Source organism: Crotalus tigris, unplaced genomic scaffold, assembly GCF_016545835.1.
Source record: "Crotalus tigris isolate CLP2741 ecotype Arizona unplaced genomic scaffold, ASM1654583v1 scf7180000021573.356075, whole genome shotgun sequence".
Lineage (NCBI taxonomy): Eukaryota > Metazoa > Chordata > Lepidosauria > Squamata > Viperidae > Crotalus > Crotalus tigris.
The window spans coordinates 55,902-83,060 of record NW_024098572.1 but is presented as its reverse complement, the minus strand read 5'-3'; the positions used below and the strand labels follow the sequence as shown (position 1 = coordinate 83,060).

General features: G+C 47.6%; 1 protein-coding gene across 1 annotated transcript in view; it reads right to left on the bottom strand.

The window, feature by feature from the left end:
- Positions 1-326: 326 nt before the first annotated feature.
- The window catches only part of FCHSD2 (FCH and double SH3 domains 2), a 70,550-nt gene continuing 43,717 nt past the window's right edge, over positions 327-27,159 (bottom strand). The window contains exons 9-17 of the mRNA XM_039318832.1: positions 26,384-26,488; positions 16,643-16,804; positions 13,482-13,607; positions 9,655-9,738; positions 9,328-9,505; positions 7,729-7,949; positions 5,612-5,741; positions 3,894-3,985; positions 327-1,810 (exon numbers count right to left, since the gene is read on the bottom strand). Of these exons, the coding sequence (XP_039174766.1) occupies positions 1,730-1,810; positions 3,894-3,985; positions 5,612-5,741; positions 7,729-7,949; positions 9,328-9,505; positions 9,655-9,738; positions 13,482-13,607; positions 16,643-16,804; positions 26,384-26,488 (1,179 nt within the window). The 3' untranslated portion in view covers positions 327-1,729. The remainder of the gene's footprint in view (positions 1,811-3,893; positions 3,986-5,611; positions 5,742-7,728; positions 7,950-9,327; positions 9,506-9,654; positions 9,739-13,481; positions 13,608-16,642; positions 16,805-26,383; positions 26,489-27,159) is intronic.

The following is a 27,159-nucleotide window of genomic DNA, read 5'->3' as shown; positions in this document are numbered from 1 at the left end:
TGAATTCAGCCCTCGGTTCGCAGACCCCCCCCTTTATAAATATCGGTCCAGAAGGAACTTCAAAGCCCAAGTTGCACCACCGGCCGCTCTGAAATAGGGGCATCCCCCGTATTTTACCTCCCTGGAGACTTGCCGTGTTTTGGCAGAACCTTTTTTGTCACCCCCCAGTCTCAAAAGCGTCAGGACCAGCGAAAAGGGGGGGAGGGGAGAGCCGAAAGAGGGGGCCAGCCCCTCCTTCGGCTGACCCTCGTGCCCGGCCTTTCCCGTCCCGGAGGTCCCGCCCAAGCAGGGGACGCTACTTGGAGAGGTTGGTGGGAGGGGGGGGGTGTGAGAGAAGAAAGGTTTTAATACATTCCTATGACAACAGTAAAATCCTGCACTGATGCGCGTAGCGTATATTTATATATATACGCCCTGATTTGGAGCAGGGGTACAGATTACACTCCTTATGCAGAGAAGCGCCCCGGGGGGATTGGCTGCGCCAAACCGTTAACGCCAAAATTCCTCCTTTAAGTGCCAGGGAAACGTTCGCCGGGGCCGTGGAAGGAAACGATCCGGTCCAAATGTGATGGCTTCCAGAGGTTGGAACGGCAGCATCTGTCTGAACATGAGTTTGCAGATGTTGGAGCGGCGACATCTGTTGGAACGCAGCAGCCTCCAAAGGTTGGGAGCTGTAACCTGTCTGAAAATGGCAGCTTCCAGAGGTTGGAGCTGTGACCTCTGTCCGAACATGGCAGCCTCCAGATGTTGGAACTATGGCATGTGTCAGAACATTAGATTCCGGAGGTTGGAGCTGTGATATGTCAGAATGTGTCCAGATGTTGGAGCTGTGACATCTGTCTGAAAATGAGTGTCCAGATGTTGGAGCTGCGACACATGTCTGAACATGGCAGCCTCCAGATGTTGGAACTGTGGCATCTGTCAGAACATGACTTCCCAGATGTTGGAGCCGCGGTATGTCAGAATATGAGTTTCCAGATGTTGGAGCTGCGACATCTGTCTGAACATGAGTTTCCAGATGTTGGAGTTGCGACATCTGTCCAAACACAGCAGCTTTCAGATGTTGGAGCCGCAACATCTGTCTGAACACGAGTTTCTAGATGTTGCAGCTGCGACATCTGTCCGAACACGGCAGCCTCCAGATGTTGGGAGCTGCAACCTTTGTCCAAACATGAGTTTCCAGATGTTGAAGCTGCAACCCCGTCCAAACATGGTGCCTTCCACATGTTGGAGCTGCAACGCCGGCAGAGTGCTCACAGCGATGATGGCAATCATAGTTCTACTACATCTGGAAGTCACCGATTAAGGAAAGGCTAAAATCAGACCGGGATGGGATTAGGCCAGGTTCCCCAACAATTGTAGCCACCATACAGTCGCAACGGGTCGACGGGCCATGTGAAAGCAGGGTGGCGGATGTTTGGCGCACCCCTGGAAAAAAAATTAAAACTCGCTGCTGTCCAGCTGAAAAAGGCATGGCTGCTTGTGTTGTGCTACACAGGCGGATCGAGAAGGCGAAACCCAACGACAACAAATAAAAAAGGCACAAAATGTCCATCAACGGTGGGAAGAAGCACCCACCCACACAACGGTGTTCCTGGAGGATCTTCCCGTGTTCCCCCCTCCAGCTTTTAAGCAGTCGCCTCGTTCAAACACAAACTGTCCCTCGCAAGGCCAGTGGGCGAGGGCCGCGCCCGGGTTTTAGCTGGAGTCCCGGCCTGGGCAGTTCCGGTCACACTAAGGTGATTTCCACGTCTTCAATCTTCTCGGGGGGGCGGCGGTGTTGGGTGGGGGGTGGTGGGGCGGCTCGGACCTGGAACCCCCCAAACAGACCACAGTGAGGAAAAAAAACAGGTCAGCTAGTCGAGATTTCACAGAACAACAGAGTACACAAAGTCCTCGACTTACGGCCATTTGTTTAGTGACCGTTTGAAGTTACGCCAGCCCTGAAAAAAAGTGACTTGGGACCTTTTCACGCTTACGACCGTTGCAAGCCTCCCCGGGGTCACGTGATCAAAATTCAGAGGCTTGGCAACCGTCTCGTATTTATGACGGCTGCTGCATTCCGGAGACACGTGATCAAAATTCAGACAACTAACTCATATTTTATGATGGTTGCCGTGTCCCGGGGGGTCACACGCTCTCCTGTTGCGACGGGGAAGCCAGATTTCATTTAACAACCATGTTTCTAAACATCTGCAGTGATTCGCTTAACAACTGCGTCAAGCCAGGTCGCAAAACAGGGCAACATTCACTTAACAACGTTCACTTAACAATTTCTGATTAGCCACAGAAACGTGGGGCCCAATCGTACGTCAAGAGACTACTTGTACTTTGCAAACTCTTTCTCCAATTTTATTTCTTTTTTGTAGATAAAAACAAGAGTCTCCAATAAAAATAGGAAAATTTTTGGTCCCCAAGTTTCAGGAACATATAAAACCAATTTGATTAAAGTTGTTCTTTTAATGCTTTAATCCCCCTGGGTAGTCAGATGCCGTTATTCTTAGAGGGTGGGCTACAAATTCCCTTCCTTCTCTCCACACAGGGAGAAAGATACTTCAGGCAGCTTTTACAGGAAGAAAAAGTACTTAGGGTAAAGAGAAGATCAGATCTCACCCAGTTTCATCCGTGTCGTTTTCAAAGTGCTTGGTAGTAAATTTGACTTCGGCTGTCTGCAGCCTAATGACGGGCCATATTACTATGTCTGGTCTTTGCTCCACCAGTTTGGAGGCCTGCCCCGGATCGAGCAGAAGGGCTGCCCCCTCCCGCGATCAAGCGGGGGTCCCTTCCTTGCTCGTCGCCCCTACAGACGACTTTTGACTCTTTCCAGGGTCCCCCAGCGGAGCGAAAACGGACGCGGAAGACGGAGCTCGTCTTCCAAACGTCCGTGGCGGCAAACCAGAAGTCGTACTTTGCAAACTCACTCTAACTCAGAGGTTCTCAACCTGTGGGTCGGGACCCCATTTGGGGTCGAACGACCATTTCACGGGGGTTGCCAAACAACGCAGTCCGCCATTTTTTTCCCCTTTTCCTTAGCTGTGCTACTCCCTTTTATTCTATGGGCTTTTGAAAGCCAATAGAATAGACTCTCTTGAATAGAGTCTAATTCTATTGGCTTTCAAAAGCCAATAGGAATTGTCCAGGCTGTCTCTGCCCTGCTGAGCCCGCCAAAAGTCCCAGTCTGCAAACAGTGCTGCACCAGTTGAGTAGTCCTCGACTTATGACCGGTTGGGGGGTCGCGGCATTAAAAAGGTTGAGAACCACTGCTCTAACTTCATTCTGAAAAGTTTCCAACTTCCATCATACAGGTAGTCCTCAACTTACAATCACAACCGAGCCCAAAATTTATGCTGCTAAGTGAAAAATTTGTTTTTTTGCCCCATTTTACGACTTTTCTTGCCACGCTGGTTAAGTGAATCGCCGCCGTTGTTAAATTAATCACACGGCCGTTAAGTGAATCCTTGACTTTGCTTGAGAGAAGGTCGCAAAATGGGGATCACGTGACCCCAGGAGGCTGCAATTGTCATAAATGTGAGTCAGTTGTCAAACATCCGAATGTAAATCACCTCACCCTGGGGATGCTGCGACGGTCGTTAAGCGTGAAAAATCGTCGTAAGTCACATTTTCCGGTGCCGTTGTAGCTTCGAGGACTCTCTGTAGAAGCTGAAGGGAACTAATATCTGAGTCTCACCTTTCAAAAGGCAACGTGCAATTGGTAGGCAAGATGGATTCCCAGCTGGCCACCCTGTAATTTAGCCACCCTGGGGCAGGTGAAATTAAACCCTGTTCTAACTTGGTTTGTGCCTGGAGCAAGCACACCAAAGCCGCAACCACGGTGCAGCAAAAAGGCACCCCCTTTTTATTTCTACTGCTGTGTGGAGAGTCTTAAAACTTACCGGTCTGAGTTTGCCGTAGGAAGTGCTTTCAGGAAGGAGTCGGGATGGCTGGGAAAATCCAGGGGAACTTGACATGAAATTGTTTTCTGAAACTGCAACAAAAGAACAATAAAAAAAAAACCCACAATGAGAATGTTTCAAGGACAAAATTTCGTACTTTCTGCGACTGTAAGAAGTGTGGACTACAAAGCTTGCCGGCTGGGCAATTCTGGGAGTTGAAGTCCTGTTGTTTTCAAAATGGAGAATCTAAGGATGCACCGCTTAGATTAGGAGTCAGGGAACCAGGGCCCTATTATGACTTGTGGACTTCAACTCCCAGAATTCCTCAGCCAGGCATGCTGGCTGAGGAATTCTGGGAGTTGAAGTCCACAAGTGATGAAGGAGCCATAGTTCCCCCATGCTGGCTGAGGAATTCTGGGAGTTGAAGTCCACCAGTCATGAAGGGGCCATAGTTCCCCCATGCTGGCTCAGGAATTCTGGGAGTTGAAGTCCGCGAGTCATGAAAGGGCCATAGTTCCCCCATGCTGGCTCAGGAATTCTGGGAGTTGAAGTCCACGAGTCATGAAGAAGCCATAGTTCCCCCATGCTGCCAAAAGAATTCTGGGAGTTGAAGTCCACAAGCATGAAGAGGCCAAAGTTCCCCAATGCTGGCTGAGGAATTCTGGGAGTTGAAGTCCACAAGCATGAAGGGGCCATAGTTCCCCTATGCTGGCTCAGGAATTCTGGGAGTTGAAGTCCACAAGTCATGAAGGGGCCTTAGTTCCTTCATGCTGGCTGAGGAATTCTGGGAGTTGAAGTCTGCAAGTCATGAAAAGGGGCCACATAGTTCCCCCCTGAGTGCTCAGGGATTCTGGGAGTTGAAGTCCACGAGTGGGGCCCTGGTTCCCCACCTCTGACTTTGAAAGCTTTTCACTGGATGTTTAAGATTCTTATCCTTATAGAAATGGAGGACTTCCTTTCTGTTTAGATGCAGAAATTCATGTTCTTCTCATTGAGGTTTTCGTAACTCTCCAACTCATCCTATCTAAGACAGGAATTTCGTATTTGCTTTTCCTTAGAGAACTCGCGGGGGGACATATCTAATGCTCTCTTCTCCTGTTTGCACAACACAACAGTCCTGTGAGGTGGCCTGAGGTGACAGACAGAAAGAGAGAGAGAGAAAAAGGGAAAGGAAAACAGAGAGAGAGAGAGAAAGAGAGAAAGAAAAAGAGAAAGAAAGAAATAGAGAAGGAGACAGAGAAAGAGAGAAAAAGTGAGTGAGAGAAAGAAGAAAAAGAGAAGGAAAGAAAAAGAGAAAGAAAGAAAAAAGTGACAGAGAGAGAGAAAAAGTGAGAGAAAGAAAAAAAGAGAAGGAAAGAGAGACAAAGAAAAAGAATGAGAGAGAAAGAAAGAAAGAAAGAAAGAAAGAAAGAAAGAAAGAAAGAAAGAAAGAAAGAAAGAAAGAGAGAAAATGGCTCCAGCTTCAGCCTCTCTGGGCCACCTCCGTGATTGATGGGGGACTTGAACCTAGGTTGACCCCCCCCCAATTGCCAGGCAGCACTTACACCGCTAGACCACAATATTGAGTGAAACTGACCGGACCACGCAACAGATCTGGGTCAGGAGTTGATGGCACCCTTGCGGACCAGGTGCTCCTCAGTGTCTGAAAAGGCCACCTGTGGCTTGATCGTGGCCTTCTTGCCCGCAGGGTACCCCAGGGGGAGGCGAGCCCCTCTTACCGTTTGCCGATGGCGACCGCGGGAAGCCCTGGGCTCCTCTCTTGTCGGGACTGGGGAGAGGGCTGGCGGGGGGCTGATCGTAGAGGGGCAAGGGCGCCAGGGAATTCTGGGACTTGGTGGACGGAAAGACCTGTGGGGAAGCAGAGAAGACGGCCGTAAACGGAGGATGTCCTTCACAGCCACGGAAAGAGCCACGGGTCTCCCTGAGGAAAAAAAACGTCCATCTCTCTGTGGTCATCCCTGGGAACTGACTGGGATTCGATGGGAACCATAATATCAATCCATAATATCAATCCAAGTCAGGACAGGAAACAAACATCCGAATTCGGCTCTCGATCCAAGGCACACAGAGGCAGTCCTCAACTTACAACAGTTCCTTTAGTGACCGTTCAAAAGTTATGACGGGGCTGAAAAAAGTCACTCGTGACCCCTTTTTCACACTGACGACCGTGGCAGCTTCCCCGGGGTCACGTGATCAAAATCCAGACGCTGGGCGACCGCTTCGTATTTATGAATTAGTCGCGGTCTCCCGGTGGGGTCACAATCCCCCCCTTTTGTGACCTTCCGACGAAGTGGGAAGTGGGATTCATTTAGCGACCGTGTTACTAATGGAACAACTGCAGGGATTCGCTTAACCGCAGTGGCAAGGAAGGTGGCCAAAACTCACTTCACAGAGGTCTCACTTAGCAACGGAAGTGTGGTCTTAAGTCAAGGACTACCTGTAGGACTTCACAAAAGAAGAGGGAGTCAAGCTATTCTCCAAAGCCCCTGAAGGCAGGACAAGAAGCAACGGATGGAAACTAACCAAAGAGAGAAGCAACCTAGCACTAAGGAGAAATTTCCTGACAGTAAGAATAATTAGCCAGTGGAATCACTTGCCTCCAGAAGCGGTGAATGCTCCAACACTGGATGTTTTTAAGAAGAGGCTGGATAGCCATTTGTCTGAAATGGTCTAGGGTTTCCTGCCTGAGCAGGGGGTTGGACTAGATGACCTCCAAGGTCCCTTCCAACTTTATCATTATTATTATTATGTCTAGTCTAATGAAGAGAAGGACGAGGGGGGACAGGATAGCAGTCTTCCAGTATCTCAGGGGCTGCCCCAAAGAAGAGGGAGTCAAGCTGTTCTCCAAAGCGCCTGAAGGCAGGACAAGAAGCAACGGGTGGAAACCAGTCAAGGAGAGAAGCAACCTGGAACTAAGGAGAAACTTCCTGACAGTTAGAACAATTAACCAGTGGAACCACCTGCCTCCAGAAGCAGTGAATGCTCCAACACTGGAAGTTTTTAAGAAGAGACTGGACAGCCATTTGTCTGAAATGGTATAGGGTTACCTGCCTGAGCAGGGGGTTGGACTAGATGACCTTTAAGGTCCCTTCCTACTACTACTACTTCATATTATTATTATTATTTCATTATTATTCTTTGCCTTTCATTTTCAATGTGAGCCTATCCATTTCCGCACAGTCCCAAATTTTCCCAACTATGTCTTCTTCCATTGGTGTTTCTTTGTTTTTCCAATGTAATTCTCGCTGCTGTTTGTCATACATGTAAGTTTTTTATGCTTCTGTAACAATCATAAAACAGGATCGGTCCCGTGACCTGATTTTTGACCACGCTTCTTTCGCGTCGGTCCTTAACCAATTGCGACGGTTGTAAAACGGGCACAGCGGTCGTTAAGCGAGTGCCGGGGGTTGGTAACCATTTGGCAAGTGAACTTCCGGTTTGGAGGTGGGGTGGGTGGGCCCAAAACTGTCGTAACATCAAAAGTTGCTGCAATAAAGATCGAAATTATGGCCGAGCTGCCCAGGGCCCAAAATTCAGGCATGTGACTGTGGGGGGAGGGGGAGAAGGGGTGCTTATCGGACCTTCAGAACCAAATCATCATTACTTCCGTTTTCCGGATAGTAGGTTGTAACTTTGAACAGTCACAAAGCGAGCGGTCGTAAAGCCGAGGACTACCTGCAAGAAGACGTGTGATGGCAGAGACTCGATTTGAACGAAAAGGACTTGCTCGGAAGAGAAGACCAGCACTGGGGCGTAGGGAGGGTGGGAGAAGAATGGGGCGCAGATGTTTTATCCCGAGTCCTCTTTGTGGTCGTAAAGCGAGGACTACCTCTACCTGAACTTCGGCGAGACACGCCACCTCTCCGTTTTCGGACACGGTCAGTTCTTCGACCAGGACGGAAGGGAAAACCCCGACGTGGCCGTTGAATTCGCCTTCCCAGAAGCCGTCGTCGTCCTGGTTTTCTTTGTTCAGGATGCGGATGATGGCTCCTTCCGGAAAGGAGAGCTCCTCGTCCGTCTGGCCCTCGTAATCGTAAAGTGCTTTTACAAAACAGACTGGAAGGGAGGAAGCGGAAACGGGCGGCATTAGCACGTTGGGAATCCTCCCGAGCGCCGATCTTTATTCATTTGTTCGATTTTTATCCAGCCCTTTATTGTTTATTATGAGTCGATCAAGGTGGGCGAGCACAGAAACGGATGTTTCCCCACTACGAATAAACTTAGTGCAGTGGTTCTCAACCTGTGGGTCGGGACCTCATTTGGGGTCGAACGACCATTTCACGGGGGTCGCCAAACAACGCAGTCCGCCATTTTTGCCCCCCCTTTTCCTTAGCTGTGCTCCCTTTTATTCTATTGGCTTTCGAAAGCCAATAGAAGAGACTCTCTTGAATAGAGTCTAATTCTATTGGCTTTCAAAAGCCAATAGGAATTGTCCAGGCTGTCTCTGCCCTGCTGAGCCCGCCAAAAGTCCCAATCTGCAAACGGTGCTGCACCAGTTGAGTAGTCCTCGACTTACGACCGGTTGAGTAGTCCTCGACTTACGACCGGTTGGGGGTCGCGGCATTAAAAAGGTTGAGAATCACTGGCTTAGCGAGTCACCCAGCCAGCTTTCAGGGGAGTAGAACTCACCGTCTCCTGAGGATCGTTTCAAAGTCCCAGCCCAATTTCATGCCTAAGGCGGGACTAGAACTCACCGTCTCCTAGTGATTGGCAAAAAGGCACTCAAGAAGGCTTTCATGGCTAAGGCAGGGCTAGAACTCACAGTCTCCTGGGGATTGGCCCAAAGTCAGCCAGCTGGCTTTCGTGGCTAAGGCAGAACTAGAACTCACTCTCATCTAGTGATTGGCCCAAAATCACCCAGCAGACGTTCATGCCTAAGGCGGAACTAGAACTCACTGTCACCTGGTGATTGGCCCAAAGTCACCCAGCTGGCTTACATGGCTAAGGCAGAACTAGAACTCACTCTCATCTAGTGATTGGCCCAAAGTCATCTAGAAGGCTTTCCTGGCTAAGGTGGGACTAGAATTCACTGTCTCCTAGTGATTGGCAAAAAGGCACTCAAGCAGGCTTTAATGGCTAAGGCAGGGCTAGAACTCACTGTCACCTGGTGATTGGCCCAAAGTCACCCAGCTGGCTTTCAAGCCTAAGAAAGAACTAGAACTCACCATCTCCTGGTGATTGGCCCAAAGTCACCCAGCTGGCTTTCATACCTAAGGTGGGACTAGAACTCACTGTCACCTGGGGATTGGCCCCAAGTGGCCCATTGCTGGCTTTCATTGCAATGTTTCTCACTGGAGCTGAAGCTGGGTTGTGAAACGGCAAATCATGAATGGTTGAGAATGTGGTTTTTTTTTTATGTCTGGGATGTGCAGGATAGCAGGGGTGTCTCCCAACACACACAGACACACACAGATTCAGCCCTCTCGGCCCTTACCGCTGGAGTCTCCGTTAAGGCTTCCCGAGACGAGCTCGGCTTCGGTGGAGTTGCTGGAGGTGTGAGATCGGCTGTCTAAGGCTGCCAGGGACTGCAACATGCTCAGGAGACTGTTGGATGTCGGGAACTGCAAATATTTCTCCGGGACGTAGCCCACGTGGCCGGACTTATTCCGGGCCTGCGAAAGCGGGGAAGAGGAGCACGCTGAGCGTTAGGAGGGTTGCGATGATGACGGCGGAAAAGAAAACAAAACGAAATAAAACAAAACAAAAAAACAAAAACAAGGAGAGGCCGTGCCAGACAAAGACAGGAAACGCCAACCGATACCTTTACCCAGTCTTCCATATCCCCGTCCTCGATCACTTCCAAGACCTCCTGCTCCTCGATGGTTAATTCATCCGGCTGCGAAGCCTGCGGGAGGAAGGAGAGGAAGAGGCGCGTAAAAAAGGGCAGGAAGGGGCTTTGGGGAGGGGGAGGCGACGGGGGTCAGGACAGGGTGCCCAAAGGTGGTGATTTTAAGACTCGTGGACTTCAACTCCCAGAATTCCTTAGCCAGCTGCCCTATTTCTTTCTGATCTGACTGTCTGTCTATCATCTATCTAATCATCTATCTATCTATCTATCTATCTATCTATCTATCTATCTATCTATCTATCTATCACATCTATCAGATCTATCTATCACATCTATCAGATCTATCTATCTATCTATCTATCTATCTATCTATCTATCTATCGGTTATTTATCTATCTGTCTGTCTATCTATCTATCTCTACTATCTAACTATCTATCAGTTATCTATCTATCAGTTATCTATCTATCTATCTATCTATCTATCTATCTATCTATCTATCTCTATATCTACCTATCTACCTACCTATCTATCTATCTATCTATCTATCTATCTATCTATCTATCTATCTATCTATCTATCTATCTATCTATCTCTATATCTATCTATCTATCTATCTATCTATCTATCTATCTATCTATCTATCTATCTATCTATCTATCTATCTATCTATCTATCTATCTATCTATCTATCTATCTATCTATCTATCTATCTATCTATCTATCTATCTATCTATCTATCTATCTATCTAATCTATTATCTCTATTTATCTAATCCATCATCTATCAACTCTCTTATCTCTCTCTCTGTCTCATCTATCACTCTGTGTGATTGATTTATTCATATAAAGGAAATAAGGTAGTTGCAGCACATATAGGGAATGAATGAGGATGCAACTGCTAAAATAACAAAAAGAAAAAAGAAGAAAAAAGAAAAGAAAAAGAAAAAGAGGAAGGGCAAAGTGGCTTGCGGGGAAGGTGGGAAGACTAAAAAAAAGTTGCAGTTCTGGCAACTTTTTGAGAGAAGTTTGTGGCTTGCAAAAGGAGAGAAGTTTGTGGCTTGCAAAAAAAAAAAAAAGCGACAGGACCTCGCGGTAAAAAGCTAGGAGGGTTTTCACGGAGAGGAAGATAGGGAAGAAAAAAGTCCACTGAGATGATGATTTGCAGTCACAGGAGGTGATGAGTGAGGATCGAATTACAAAACCAACAGGAAAGAGTGAATTGGTTGGGGGGGGGAAGGGTGAGAAAATGGGTGAGTTAATGACTTGTAAAATTGATGAGATCCTGGAAAGCCAAGTGGTGAGAAGCTTGAAGGGCAAAAGGCAAGCTAGGAACCTGAGGAGGGAGGCTGCGAACTGGGGAAGCCAGCTTAGAAATTTGGGAAGAGAGAAGGAGGCAACAGAATGACAAGAGTCGGAAGGGAACCTTTATTAATAATAATAATAAAGTTGGAAGGGACCTTGGAGGTCATCTAGTCCAACCCCCTGCTCAGGCAGGAAACCCTAAACCATTTTGGACCAATGGCTGCCCAGTCTCTTCTTAAAAACCTCCGGTGTTGGAGCATTCACCGCTTCTAGAGGCAGGTAGTTCCACTGGTTAATTGTTCTAACTGTCAGGAAGTTCCTCCTGGAGGTCTTCTAGTCCCCTAATCCTCTTTTAAAAAGAGTCCTGGGAAGGCTTGACCGGGGGGGGGGGGTCATACTCCCTTTTCACAGGTAGATTGCAACTTTGGTTACTAAACTACTAGTTTAAGTCCAGGACTACCTGGGGTGGACTATTTTCCAAACTAGGCAACTTTAAGACCCGTGGACTTCAACTCCCAGAATTCCCCAGCCACCAGGGATCGTCGTACTTGGCAACTTTAAGACTTAGAATGGAATCATCTTCCTTGCTCTTCTCTGCCCTCTTTCTGGAGTCTCAGCATCTATTTTTTTATCGTGGGGACCAAAACTGGATGCAGCATTCCAAGTGTGGCCTTACCAAGGCCTTGTAAAGTGGTATTAACACTTCGCGTGACTTTGAGACTATCCCTTTGTTACAAATATCCCCTTCTGAGTTTGATTCCGTTGCAACGGGCACGAAATAATGAGAGATTATTTTGGTTCCGCACGGGCTGTTTTGCTCCGAATTCCCCTAAAATCGGTTCCTTGCATGCCCTAATCAGCACCCAGATTTACGTGTCTGTGGAGATTCTCACGTCATCCAGGTCATGGTTGCCCCCCAAGGTGTTTTTCTAAAAGACTTTGTTTCTGCTTGAAGACGTTTCACCTCTCATCCAAGAAGCTTCTTCAGTTCTGACTGAAGGGTGGAGGATGGAAGGATTTTTATTCCTGGCAGCTGCCAAAACAGCCAACACAGTGCTGGGCTGCATTAACAGAGGGATAGAATCAAGATCACGTGGAAGTATTAATACCACTTTACAAGACCTTGGTAAGGCCACACTTGGAATCCTGTATCCAGTTTTGGTCACCACGATGTAAAAAAGATGTTGAGACTCTAGAAAGAGAGCAGAGAAGAGCAACAAAGATGATTAGAGGTCTGGAGGCTAAAGCATATAAGGAATGGCTGCTGGAATTGGGTATGTCCAGTTTAATGAAGAGAAGGACGAGGGGGGACAGGATAGCAGCATTCCAGTATCTCAGGGGCTGCCCCAAAGAAGAGGGAGTCGAGCTATTCTTTCTCCAAAGCTCCTGAAGGAAGGACAAGAAGCAACGGATGGAAACTCATCAAGGAGAGAAGCAACCTGGAACTAAGGAGAAACTTCCTGACAGAACAATTAACCAGTGGAACCATCTGTCTCCAAAAGCTGGGAATGCTCCAACACTGGAAGTTTTTAAGAAGAGACTGGACAGCCATTTGTCTGAAATGGTATAGGGTTTCCTGCCGGAGCAGGAAGGGGTTGGACTAGATGACCTCCAAGGTCCCTTCCAACTTTATTGCTATTATTATTATATTATTATTGTTGTTATTGTTATTATTATTGTTGTTATCTGGTTGTTAGGCAAAGATAAACTTCCAGGTGGCCTCAATGACCCTCTAAACCAGGAGTAGGCAACCTTGGCTCTTTTATGACTCGTGGACTTCAACTCCCAGAATTCCTGAGCCAGCATGGGAACTATGGCCCCTTCATGACTCATGGACTTCAACTCCCAGAATTCCTGAGCCAGCATGGCTCAGCTTGGAAACCTCTCCCTTTCCCCTCAGCATGGCTGGCTCAGGAATTCTGGGAATTGGTCCACAAGTCATAAAGGGGGCCATAGTTCCCCCATGCTGACTGAGGAATTCTGGGAGTTGAAGTCCATAAGACATGAAGGGGCCATAGTTCCCCCATGCTGGTTCAGGAATTATGGGAGTTGAAGTCCACGAGTCATGAAGGGGCCAAAGTTTCCCTCATGCTGGCTCAGGAATTCTGGGAGTTGAAGTCCCCAAGTCATGAAGGGGCCATAGTTCCCCCATGCTGGCTGAGGAATTCTGGGAGTTGAAGTCCACGAGTCATAAAAGAGCCAAGGTTGCCTATCCCTGCACTAAAGAAGCCAAATGACCAGTTTTTCTGCAAAGAGTATAAATCCTTCCATTCCGCACCATCCAGTCAGAGCTGAAGAAGCTTCCTGGATGAGAAGCGAAACATCTTGAAAGAAAAACAAGGAAGTCCAGTTGCCTCCCTAAAAAAAGCACCTTTGGGACTTCAGGAGTTGGGAAAGATTTTTTTAAGGGAACAGCCTGCTAGTCCTGCGTGCAAAAATGCCCCACAATCTCTTTATATGAAAATCTGTCCCCTTCGAAGGTTTTGAACATTACCTACCTTGTATGAATAAACCACTTTGCAGGTCAAGGGGTAATTGCGGAGGGTGCCGGAAGGACTGGAGTTGCTGTCTTCAAAAGCATCCAGGCCGTCTTCTCCATCTTCCCTTTCCAGATCAACGTTTAGCTAATGGAGAAAAAGAGAAAGAGGCTGTGAGCATCTGTTACTCAATACAAATAGTTCTCGGCTTATTAACATTCATTTAGCACAGTGGTTCTCAACCTTTTTAATGCCGCGGCCCCCAACCGGTCGTAAGTCCAGGACTACTCAACCGGTCATAAGTCGAGGACCACTCAACTGGTGCAGCACTGTTTGCAGAATGGGACTTTTGGCGGGCTCAGCAGGGCAGAGACAGCCTGGACGATTCCTATTGGCTTTTGAAAGCCAACAGAATTAGACTCTATTCAAGAGAGTCTGTTCTATTGGCTTTCGAAAGCCAATAGAATTAAAGGGAGTAGCACAGCTAAGGAAAGGGGGGAAAAAATGGCGGACTGCGTTGTTTGGCGACCCCCGTGAAATGGTCGTTTGACCTCAAATGGGGTCCCGACCCACAGGCTGAGAACCGCTGGTTTAGCAACTGTTTAAAGAAGGGGTAGGCAACCTTGGCTCTTTTATGACTCGTGGACTTCAACTCCCAGAATTCCTGAGCCAGCCATGCTGAGGGGAAGGGAGAGGTTTCCAAGCTGAGCCATGCTGGCTCAGGAATTCTGGGAGTTGAAGTCCACAGTCATGCCATAGTTCCCCATGCTGGCTCAGGAATTCTGGGAGTTGAAGTCCACAAGTCATGAAGGGGCCATAGTTCCCCCATGCTGGCTCAGGAATTCTGGGAGTTGAAGTCCACAAGTCATGAAGGGGCCAAGTTCCCCCATGCTGGCTCAGGAATTCTGGGAGTTGAAGTCCACCAGTCATGAAGGGGCCAAAGTTTTCCATGCTGGCTCAGGAATTCTGGGAGTTGAAGTCCACGACTCATGAGGGGGCCAAAGTTTTCCCCATGCTGGCAGAGGAATTCTGGGAGTTGAAGTCCACAAGTCATGAAGGGGCCATAGTTCCCCCATGCTGGCTCAGGAATTCTGGGAGTTGAAGTCCACGAATCATAAAAGAGACAGATGTTGATCACATGCTGCAATCGTGTAAAAACAAAATAGCCAAAAGTTGCTTTTTTTCAGCGCCCTTGTAACTTCGAACGGTCACTAAATTGAACGGTTGCTAAGTCGAGCTGAATTTTAAAATAAAGCAGGGGAAGAGGTTTGGGATGGGCAAGAAAGGGAAAGGAAGGGGAGTGTAGGAAACGTAGACTGAGACTATAAAAGCGAAAAAAAAAGAGGGTGCTCTTTTGGTCTTGCAATGTTAGATTTTACTTTAGGGGAAAAAAACGAAAAAACAAAGACACACACACACACACACACACACACCCCTGCTTTCCAAGGAATATCAGGGAAATCTTTTTACACGAAGGCTGGTAGGCAGGGAGAAAACAGAAGGGAGTTTTCATCGTTCTCCCCCCATCCCTGTGTCTGCCAACTCATTAGGAATTCAGGCGGAGGAGGAATTATTGGGGAAAGTCCAGGTTTCACACACACAAAAAAAGAAACTGAGGCACGGAGCCAAAGGAAGCGGGGGAAGGGGAGGAAGGAGTGGGCGTGTTCCTCCCCGCTGGCATCTTGGCAACAAAGAGCCCTGAAGGCTCCTTTTCTCGGATTCTCTTGGCGCTCAAGAAAAATCTCACTTTTCTTTCTTCCTCCACACTCTCGTCTGTCCTCCTCGTTTAGGTCACTGTCTGAATGGCAGACCTGCATGTCAGCGGCAAGGGATCCCTCTGCCGAAAATCTCACCAGACCCGAAATTGTCACTTCCATTAGGAGAGAGAATCTCTCCAGCTCAGGGTGGAACTGCGGGGTCCCGGGTGCTCTCTGAGCTGGGAGGTTTTCTTGCAGACGTTTCGTGACCCAACTAGGTGACATCATCAGGGCTAGAAGGGAGGAGGAGGAGGAAGAGGAAGGAAGGAAGGAAGGAAGGAAGGAAGGAAGGAAGGAAGGAAGGAAGGAAGGAAGGAAGGAAGGAAGGACAGACTGTGGGGTCCTTGCTGCTCTCTGAGCTGGATGGTTTTCTTGCAGAAATTTCATGATCCAACTAGGGAACATGAGCCGAGGTGGCGCAGCATTAGAGTGCAGTACTGCAGGCCACTTTAGCTGACTGTGTTCAGCAGGTCAGCGGTTCAAATCTCACCGGCTCAAGGTTGACTCAGCCTTCCATCCTTCCGGGGTAGGTAAAATGAGGACCCAGATGGTTGGGGGCAATGTAAATATATATATATACATTGCTTACTGGTGTACACCGCTTAGAGAGTGCTTGCACTTAAAGCGGTATATAAGTCTCATAAATAAATAAAATAAATAAAACATCATCAGGGCTAGAAGGGAGGAAGAGGAGGAGGAGGAGGAAGGAAGAGAGGAAGGACAGACTGTGGGATCCATGGTGCTCTCTGAGGTTGATTGTTTTCTTGCAGACATTTCATGACCCAACTAGGGAACATCATCAATGCTACAAGAGACTGTGGTTTTCTTGCAGACGTTTCATGACCCAACTAAGGAACATCAGCAGAGCTAGAAGGAAGTAGGGTTTGCGGAGAGGAGGAGGAGGAGGAGGAGGAGAGCTACTGTGGGGTCCTTGCTGCTCTCTAAGATGGGTGCTTTTCTTGCAGACATTTCATGACCCAACTAGGAATCATCATCAGGGCTAGAAGGGAGGAGGAGGAGGAGGAGCAGAAGGAGAAGGAGAAGGACTGATGGATCCTTGGTGGTCTTGCAGACCTTTCATGACCCAACTAGGAATCATCATCAGGGCTAGAAGGGAATGGAAAGGAGATGGAGGAGGACTGGGGGTTCCTGGGTGCTCTCTGAGTTGGGTGGTTTCCTTGCAGACGTTTCATGACCCAACTACGTAACATTATCAGTGCTAGAAGGGAGGGGTTTGTGGAGAGGAGGAGGAGGAGGAGAGCTACTGTGGGGTCCTGGGTGCTCTCTGAACTGGGTGGTTTTCTTGCAGACGTTTCATGACCCAACTAGGGAACTTCATCAGGGCTAGAAGGGAAGAGGAGAGGGAGGGAGGAGGGCTGTGCTTTGGGGACCGCGAAGGGGACGGTTAGAGACTCCCAGCCCTACCACGTGTGAAGAGCCGTTGCTGGCCATGGCTGGCAGGCTGGCCCATCGCTCGTTCTCCAGTTCCTCCATCACTTGATTCATTGCACTTTTCAGCCAGGTGTCCACCGAAACGCCAATCTGCTTCAGGAGGTCCAGGCGAGCTTCGGCTTTCAACTTGATGATCTAAGAGGAGAGAGAGAGAGAGAGAGAGAGAGAGAGAGAGAAAGAGAGAGAGAGAGAAAGAGGAAGAAAGAAAAAGAAAGAAAGAGATTGATTTTTATTCTGCATTTATTCTTGCTTATGAATAACTCAAAGCAGCAAGCATACCTAATACTCCTTCCTCTTCTTTTCCCCACAACAACCCAGCGAGGTGGGTTAGGCCAAGAGAGAGAGACTGGCCCCAAAACCTCTAGTTGGCTTTCATCCCTAAGGCGGGAGTAGAACTCCCCGTCTCCTGGTGATTGGCCCAAAGTCACCCTGCCAGTTTTCGTGCCTAAGGCGGGACTAGAACTCCCCGTCTCCTGGTGATTGGCCTAAAGTCACCCTGCCAGTTTTCGTGCCTAAGGCGGGACTAGAACTCCCCGTCTCCTGGTGATTGGCCTAAAGTCACCCTGCCAGTTTTCGTGCCTAAGGCGGGACTAGAACTCCCCGTCTCCTGGTGATTGGCTCAAAGTCACCCTGCCAGTTTTCGTGCCTAAGGCGGGACTAGAACTCCCCGTCTCCTGGTGATTGGCCCAAAGTCACCCAGCCAGTTTTCGTGCCTAAGGCGGGACTAGAACTCACCGTCTCCTGGTGATTGGCTCAAAGTCACCCAGCCAGTTTTCGGGCGTAAGGCGGGACTAGAACTTATTGTCTCCTGGTGATTGGCCCAAAGTCACCCAGCTAGTTTTCGTGTCTAAAACGGGACTAGAACTCATTGCTTTCATGCAGAAGGCAAAACTAGAACTCCCTGTCTCCTAGTGATTGGCCCAAGTCAACCAGCTGGTTTTCATGGCTGAGGTGGGACTAGAAACCACAATCTGCCTGGTGGCTAGCCAACATCACCTAGCCAGCTTTTGTGCCTAAGTGGTACTAGAACTCAACCTCTCCTGGTTTCAAGATGGGATGAGATGGGATTAGAGCTCAGATTTTCCCGTGGTTGGCTCCAAGTCATCCCACCGTTTTTCGTGCCTAAAGTAGGATTCGAACTCACAGTCTCTTGGGTCCTAGGCCACCACCTTAACCACTACACTAAACTGCCTTTCTAGTTATTGGTTTTATTCATTAGTCTGAGGAAGGAGAGTTTTTTTTTTTTTTTTAAATTGTGACCATGATTTTTGCAGTCTGGACAAAGGGGTGGGTCAAGAATAATGGATGTGCCCAAAGATTCCGTGTTATTTTTGGAAAAAAAAAAAAAAGACATCGCGGTTTGATTTTAAAAGTGTCCTTTAAATGGGACCGTTGCCGTTTGTTTCATCTACTGTCCGTCGCCCAGTGACCGCAGCCACAGAGATGATCTAAATAAATAAATAGGAAAAGGAATATTGACAAACATAACTTTGTTTACCCATGCAATTAGAGCCTGGATAGAAAACACACATTGTGGGAGAGGAATCCACAATTTTAAAAAAAAGGTCAGCTTGGGACATTCTGTACCAGTGGTTCTCAACCTTTTTAATGCCGCGACCCCCAACCGGTCGTAAGTCGAGGACTACTCAACTGGTGCAGCACCGTTTGCAGAATGGGACTTTTGGCGGGCTCAGCAGGGCAGAGACAGCCTGGACAATTCCTATGGGCTTTTGAAGGCCAATAGAATTAGACTCTATTCAAGAAAGTCTATTCTATTGGCTTTCAAAAGCCAATAGAATAAAAGGGAGTAGCACAGCTAAGGAAAAGGGGGAAAAAATGGCGGACTGCGTCGTTTGGCGACCCCTGTGAAATGGTCGTTCGACCCCAAATGGGGTCCCGACCTACAGGTTGAGAACCACTGTTCTGTACAGATCCCAGATAAATAATGCCAATTATAGTCACCAAGAGAAGAGAATATTTGCAGCTCCGCGTTGAACTGTGGAGTCTGCAGTGCTCTCTGAGCTGGGTGGTTTTCTTTGCGGACGTTTCGTGACCCAACTGGGTAACATCATCAGTGCTACGAGGGTTGGCTCCCTGTTTATATATACTACTAGCTTGTCTTGCCCTTGTTGATAGGAGGGTGGTTTTCTCCTTGGCAAGTCCTTGATTGGGATATTGTTTTCTGGTTGCTTGTCTGGGGTCAGTCCCTGCTTAGGTGAGTGTTGGCTGCTAGAGAGCATGTGTTCGGATCCATCCTAATTGAGGAACTATCAGGAGGAAAATCTCACCCTGGTCAACAGTGGCAAGGCAAATTATTATATATAAACAGGGAGCAACACCCCTTCCCTTCTAGCACTGATGACGTTACCTAGTTGGGTCATGAAACGACTGCAAGAGAACCACCCAGCTCAGAGAGCACCAAGGATCCCACAGTTCTCCTCCTCCTCCTCTCCACAAACCCTTCCCTTCTAGCACTGATGGTGTTACCTCGCTGGGTCATGGAACATCCACAAGAAAACAACCAAGATCAGAGAGCACCAAGGACCCCACACTCCCCTCCTCCTCCTCCTCCCTTCTAACACTGATGATGTTCCCTGGTTGGGTCCTGAAACATCTTCAAGAAAACCACCCAGCTCAGAGAAGGACCTCATAGTTCAACTCTGTGCTACAAACATTCTCTTCCGTAGGTAATAATAATAATACGCTTCTGGAGGCAGGTTGTTCCACTGGTTAATTGTTCTCACTGTCAGGAAGTTTCTCCTTAGTTCCAGGTTGCTTCTCTCCTTGGTTAGTTTCCATCCGTTGCTTCTTGTCCTGCCTTCAGGCGCTTTGGAGAGTAGCTTGACTCCCTCTTCTTTGGTGCAGCCCCTGAGATATTGGAAGACTGCTATCCTGTCCCCCCTCGTTCTTCTCTTCATTAAACTGGACATACCCAATTCCAGCAACCGTTCCTTATATGTTTTAGCCTCCAGTCCCCTAATCATCTTTGTGGCTCTTCTCTGCACTCTTTCTAGAGTCTCAACATCTTTTTTACATCGTAGTGACCAAAACTGGATGCCGTATTCCAGGTGTGGCCTTACCAAGGCCTTGTAAGGTGGTATTAACCCTTCACGTGATCTTGATTCTATCCCTCTGCTAATACAGCCCAGCACTGTGTTGGTCTTTTTGGCAGCTGCAGCACACTGCTGGCTCCTATTGAAGTGATTGTCCACTAGGACTCCAAGGTCCCTCTCACAGTTACTACTGTTGAGCAAGGTACCCCCTATACTATACCTGTGCATTTGATTTTTCTTGCCTAAATGTAGAACCTTTACTTTTTTCACCATTGAAGTGTCTGTATCTGTATCTCAGATAGTAGATAAAAGTCTGAGAATAGGGACCTGTAGGGATGTGGTGGAACGCGGTCTGGATTCCCAGACCAGGAGAGGCTGCGTTTCAAAGGGTCAAAAGATGGCAAAGCTTAGATTCTTTGGTCGGGAGAAAGAGAATTAGAAGGCTCATCCTTAGGGATTCTCAGAGTCTATTTTTCAGTTGCTTTAGTTTGGCAAGCTATGGATGCTGGCAGACTCTCATCCATCAGATGGATCGCAAGAAAATGGGGCTGAGGTTACATCATCTTGGAAATTGGATATCGACCCTTTGTCACAGTGTTTCCCAAACTTGACAATTTTAAGGCATGAGGACTTCAACTCCCAGAATTCCACAGCCAGCAACGCTGGCTGTGGAATTCTGGGAGTTGAAGTCCTCATGCCTTAAAATTGTCAAGTTTGGGAAACACTGCTTTATCAGCAAGCATCTTAAAGACAGCCTTTCTTGGGCCTTTGAACTTCTTCCTCGCTGCCTCTTAGTTGCTCCCTGCTTACAAGATTCAAAAGGAGCATTTATCTCTCCCTGCCTTGCAGTATTTTCTTCTCGTTCCTGGACTCCGAGGGATCCATTAGAAGAATCGGCAATTCTCCGAACTTCACCCACGGGGCTTCTGTCTGATCAATGTTTGGGTCAGGTGCCTGGCCATTATCCCCATGACATACTAAATCTCTGGTCTATGTCATGGATGAATATGAGGTCCTTGGGGCACTCTGAGCTTGGGGGTTTCCTTGCAGACGTTTCATTACCCAGCTAAGTACCATCATCAGTGCTACAAGGGAGTGGGGTTTGCGAGGAGGAGGAGGAGGAGAACGATTATGGAGTCCTTGGTGTTCTCTGAGCTTGGGGGTTTTCTTGCAGATGTTTCATTACCCAGCTAGGTAACATCATCAGTGCTAGAAGGGAGTGGGGTTTATGAGGAGGAGGAGGAGGAGGAGGAGGAGGGGAAGAAGGCGGAGGAGGACAACGACTATGGAGTCCTTGGTGCTCTCTGAGCTTGGGGGTTTTCTTGCAGACGTTTCATTACCCAGCTAGGTAACATCATCAGTCCTAGAAGGGAGTGGGGTTTGTGAGGAGGAGGAGGAAGAGGAGGACGACGAGAACTATGGAGTCCTTGGCGCTCTCTGAGCTTGGTGGTTTTCTTGCAGACGTTTCATTACCCAGCAAGGTAACATCATCAGTGCTAGAAGGGAGGGTTTTTTTGCTCTCTGTTTATATATTAATGGCTGTCAGTGTTGGTGGGAAAGATTTGGTGATTTCTTATTCAGACTGTTGTTTGCTCAGACCGTTTATCTGAGTTGGTAGTTCCCTGGTTAGGCCATTGTTTACTGCTTGATGTTGGTATAGTATTAACCTTGAAGTTAACCTCTGTTCAGCTGGGCGCTGATGGCTGGCAAGGAGATGCTGTCCTTATTTACCCTTAGATGGTCTTGCTTGACTGGTACGTAGTTGTTGTTTATCTCTATGTGTCAGTCGGTGGCTGATCTCTCTGAATGCCAATCTTCGGGGTTGAATGTATGGCTTTGGCTGTCACCTAATAGCCCTTCTCTACAATCAGACCTGCGCACAGGAGCAGGACCACCCCAAACCCCCCACCCCAATCCCTGTAGCCAATCAAAGATTTTTGCCAACAATGTTATCAGAAGTCAAGAAAAATCAAAGGACAACGCTCAGCTTTTTGAACAAGGCTGTTTTTGTTCTGGAAGCACGAAGAATGAGACCGGATCTATGTGCCAAAATGCCTTTGTAATTTTGTAATTTTCCTGAGGAGGAAAGCTGTGGCAAATCTAGACAGCATACTAAAAAGCAGAGATGTCACCCTGCCAACAAAAGTGCGTATAGTCCAGGCCCTGGTTTTCCCAGTTGAAACGTATGGCTGTGAAAGTTGGACCATAGGAAAGGCTGAGCGCCAAAGAATGGAGGCCTTTGAACTACGGTGCTGGAGAAGACTCCTGTGAGTCCCTTGGACTGCAAGGTGATCCAACCAGTCAGTCCTGGAGGAGATCAACCCCGACTGCTCTTTAGAAGGCCAGATCCTGAAGTTGAAACTCAAGTCCTTTGGCCACCTAATGAGAAGGAAGGACTCCCTAGAGAAGAGCCTGATGCTGGGAAAGATGGAGGGCAAGAGAAGAAGGGGACGACAGAGAAGAAGGTGGCTGGATGGAGTCACTGAAGCAGGAGGCGTGAGCTTCAATGGACTCCAGAAGATGGTAGAGAACAGGAAGGCCTGGAGGAACGTGGTCCATGGGGACGCGATGGGTCGGACACGACTTCGCAACTAATAACAACAAAAATTTTGCCCACATTTTCTATGGGAAACTGTCATGCCAAAAGTTAGCCCTGGAACTGAGGAACAAAGATTCAACTGAGAACTGCCCTACGCAAACTAGTTACTTTTAGATCAAGGGGGGGAGTGTATGGGAGGACGGAGAGTAAAGTTCAGAGGAAGTTTTCCTGGGAAAGAGCAGAAAATATAACTTTGGCCCCAGACCTAATTTTTCAATATTGCTTATCGCTGAAGCATCGGATACGGGACTTGGGATCTCCTGTTGGTGGCCTTTCCCACGGGGCCACTTTTCCAAGGAGGGCAGGATAAATAGGATCCTTGCCCACGTAGGAGTGAGTTATTCCGAAACCAGATCGGAGAGATGACAATGAAGGAAAAAAGAAGGGCCCTCAAAGCTTAGGAAAAAAACACAGAGGACCAATCGGAGAAGAGAAAACTAGCATGAATTGAGTGCAAATATGGGCCTGTGCGTTACCCTAAAAGCTGCAGGTTTACCCATTAACTGATCTTCCCAATTTGCAACGCTGCTGATTATACCTCCCATTATCCCCAACCAAGCTATAATTGCTGAAGGAATAGTTTAGTCCAGGGGCAGGCAACCTTGGCTCTATTCTATTCTATTCTATTTTATCCTATTCCATATTCTATTCTATTCTATATTCCATTCCATTCCGTATTTCTATTCATTCCTATTTCTATTCTATTCTATTCATTCCTATTTCCTATTCTATTCCATTCCATTCCATTCTATTCTATTTTGTATTTCTATTCTATTCTATTCATTCCTATTTCTATTCTATTCCATTCCACTCCATTCATATTCTATTCTATATTCTATATATTCTATTCTTTTTTATCCTATTCCATATTCTATTCCATATTCCATTCTATTCCATATTCTATTCTATTCTATTCTATTCTATTCTATTCTATTCTATTCTATTCTATTCTATTCTATTCTATTCTATATTCCATTCCATCCCATCTCAAAACCTCACTTCTTGGTAACAGAAAGAAATCCCACAATTCAGCAAACTACTTTTTTCCAAATTTCAGACACGGGGTCCTCTGACTTTTAAAAACCCACAACCGGTAGGAGATAAAAAAGCACCAACAAATTGCCTGATAGAGGCTGGCAACTCTCTCTCTCTCTCTTTTTTTTAATGTGCTAATAATGTCAGCTGGGCAGGTCATTTGTGGAGGAATTAGCCTTGATTAAGTAGGCAAGAGCCATCTGTGGGAGCCAAATTATTTCCCTAACATGAGGACAAACACCAAGGGGTGTAAACGGTGGATGTATTTATTAACACACTACTATCCATGTGCAACGCAGTAGGGCTGGTATGATTGAAAACACCGCTGAGGAGACCAACTGCTGGAACAAACAGGGCGTAAATTTAAAGCCGTGTTACTTCCCTCGCAGGGTTTTTCTGCATGGACGCCAAAGCTTTTCGTTCGTTTTAAAAATAAAATGATGTCTTCCCGTCGAGTCCGTTATTTTCTCCCAAAAATATAGACGGGATTAGATTTAGGCTCCCTGGCTATTACGATGGGCTGAGAAGCCCCCCCCCCCCAAAATAAGCATGGAGGCGAAAGGTGGGAAAAGTAAGAATCACACACACACACAGACAAAATCCTGAAGTTTTAAGGTGTGGCACTTTTTTGTTTTGTTTTGTTTACTAGTGTATTATAAGCACATTTCGGAAGAAGGTGGCTCGTGTGCAGGTGGATTGGGGCCCTGTTGGGTACAGGTAAGTCCTCGGCTTAACGACCGCAAGGCAGCGCAAAATTTCCCTTGCTAAACGAGGCATGCCACTTTTCTGGCCCCCGTTCTTCAGCGAATCACTTGCCAGTTGTTAAATTAAGTAGCACGGCCGTTGTGAACCTGGCTTCCCCCACTGACTTTGCTTGTCAGAAAGTCGCAAAAGGGGATCATGTGACATCCCCGGGGGCGCTGTGCGACTGACACAAATACGAGTCAGTTGCCAAGCGGCTGGATTTTTATCCCGTGATCCTGGGGACACTGCGACGGTCGTTAGGTGTGAAAAACGGTCATTTTTCAGTGCTGTTGTAACTTTGAACGGTCACTAAACGAAGGGCTGCCGAGGAGAACCCGTACTTTGCACCAGGACTTCTAAGGCCTGGCAACTTTTAAGATGGGCGGACTTCAACTCCCAGAAGTCCCCAGCCAGCGTGGGCAACAGGGCTGCTAATCTACCTGCAAAGAAATTGCGATCCGTCCTTCTCTCCATGAAAGCTCAAGCCACACATTTGGCAGTGCGAAACGTAGCTGGCAGCGATAGAAGGCAGCCAAATGTGGCCTTAGGTAGCTACGCTTTGTTGGGAATGCCTGGGGTCAGAGACCCTGCCACAATTATGAAAGAAGAGAATGTGATCCAGAAAATACCCAGAGAAAAAGAAAGAGAGAGAGAGAGAGAGAGAGAAAGGAGGGAGAAAGAAAGGAAGAAAGGACGGGAGGGAGGGAGAGAGGGAAGAAAGAGGAGAGAGAAAGAGAAAAAAGAAAAGAGAGAAAAAAGAGAAGAGGGAAAGAGCGGAGACAGAGAAAGTGAAAGAAAGAGAAAGAGAGAAGAGAGAAGGGAGGAGAGAAAGAGAGAAAAAGACAGAGAAAGAGAGAAGGGAGAAAGAGGAGAGAAAAAGAAGAGAGAAGGCAAACAGAGACAGAGAAAGTGAAACAGTGAAAGAGAGGATTAAAAGAGAAGAAAGAGAGAAGAGAGAAAGAGAGGAGAAAGAGAGGGAGAAAGAAAGGGAGGAAGGAAGGAGAAAGAGAGAGGGAGAAGAAGGGAGAAAGAGGAGAGAGAAAGAGAAAAAAGAAAAGAGAGAGAAAAAAGAGAAGAGGGAAAGAGCGGAGACAAAGTGAAAGAAAGAGAAAGAGAGAAGAGAGAAGGGAGGAGAGAAAGAGAGAAAAAGACAGAGAAAGAGAGAAGGGAGAAAGAGGAGAGAAAAAGAAGAAAGAGAGAAGGCAAACAGAGACAGAGAAAGTGAAACGGTGAAAGAGAAAGAGGATTAAAAGAGAAGAAAGAGAGAAGAGAGAAAGAGAGGAAAAGAGAGAGGGAGAAAGAAAGGGAGGAAGGAAGGAGAAAGAGAGAGGGAGAAGAAGGGAGAAAGAGGAGAGAGAAAGAGAAAAAAGAGAAGAGGGAAAAAAGAGAAAGAGAAGAGGAAGAGTAGAAAGAGAGAAGAGAGGAAGAAAAGAGAGAAGGGAGAGGAGAGAAAGAGAAGAGAAAGAGAGAAGGAAGAAAGAGGAGAGAGAGAAGAGAAAAAGAAGAGAGAAAGAGAACGGAGAGAGAGAAAAATGAGAGAAAAAGCAGACAGAGAAAGTGAAACAGGGAAAGAGAAAGAGAGGATTAAAAGAGAAGAAAGAGAGGAGAAAGAGAGAACAGAGAAAGAGAGAGAGGGAGGGGAGGAGAGAGAGAAACTGCTGGCGTGTCACAAATGTGACATCTCAGTTTCCTATAAATATTCTCCCAGGGAGCCTTTGGAGATCACACATTTTATCTGAGAAATTGTGTTTGCAACTCCCCGGGAGAGTTAAGCCCAATTTCATTGCTTTCTAGATTGCTGTTCCTCCCAGAAGGGGGGAGCAAACCCTGACAATAAATCACCGTTTCTCAACCTTTTAGTGACTTTCAAGATGGGTGGACTTCAACTCCCAGAATCCTGCCAGGGGGGGGGGGAAGTGGAACAACGCTGTAATAAATCCTTACAATGGAAGCTAAACATCCTTGGGATGACAGGAAAGCAAAAAAGGGAAGAGCAAATGTCCTTTGAAAAAACAACAACAATAACGGTCCAGCAGAAACGCCGAGGATAGAGATGGCACCAAGGGAGGTGTCTCCTGTGGTTGTGCTCTCTCTCTCTTTTTTTTTTCCGAAGGCTCCAAATTCTTTTATTCGTTTACCAAAATATTAGATGCAAAGCCAAAAAAACGGGAAGGGTGGGAGAGCAGGGGAGGCAAAAGGCAAGAGGGAACAGTGTTTGGGACGAAGGGAAGAAGGCACGGCTGTAAAAAAAAAAAAAAAAAAGGGCATCAACCTTCCTCCTACCTCGGCTTTGCGGATGTTCTCCCTGGTTTCGTCAATCTTCTGCTCCAGCTCCGCTCGGCTCTGCTCGGTGGCCACCGGGCCGTGGCACTCCAGCTCCTCCAGAGTCTAACCAAAAGAGGAAGCGGTCAAATATCTCCTACTTAAAGAGAAATCAAGACGTTGACGGAATGGGAAGAGATTCAAACATGGGTTGTTCGCTTCTTGAGCTGGTTTTCCCTTTTTCTCCAGGAGTCGGGAAACAGCTGCAGGCCTCTTTGCTACTTTTCCCCCCCAGGAGCAACCCAGAGAGGTGGGCTGGGCTGAGAGAGGGGGACAGGCCCCAGGATCTTCCAGGGAAAGTCCCCCTCCCACATGGCTGGAAGGGGATTATAACTTGGCTCTACCCAGTCTAGGTAGGTAGGAAGGGAGGGAGGGAGGAAAGGATAGAGAGAGGAGGGAGGGAGGGAGAGAGGGAGGAAGAAAATGATAGGGGGGGGGGAAGGAAGAAAGAATAGAGAGGGAGGGAGAAAGGAAGGAAGGGAGGGAGGGAGGGAGGAAAGAATAGAGAAGGAGGGAGGGAGGAAAGAATAGAGGGGGGAAAGAGGGAGGGAGGAAGGGAGAGAGGGAGGGAGGGAAGGAGGGAGGAAGGAAGGGAAAGAGGAAAGAATAGAGGAGGGAGGGAGGGAAGGAGGGAGGGAGGAAGGAAGGGAGAGAGGGAGAAAAGAATAGAGAAGGATGGAGAAAGGAAGGGAGGGAAGGAGGGAGGAAGGGAGGGAGGAAAGAATAGAGATGGAGGG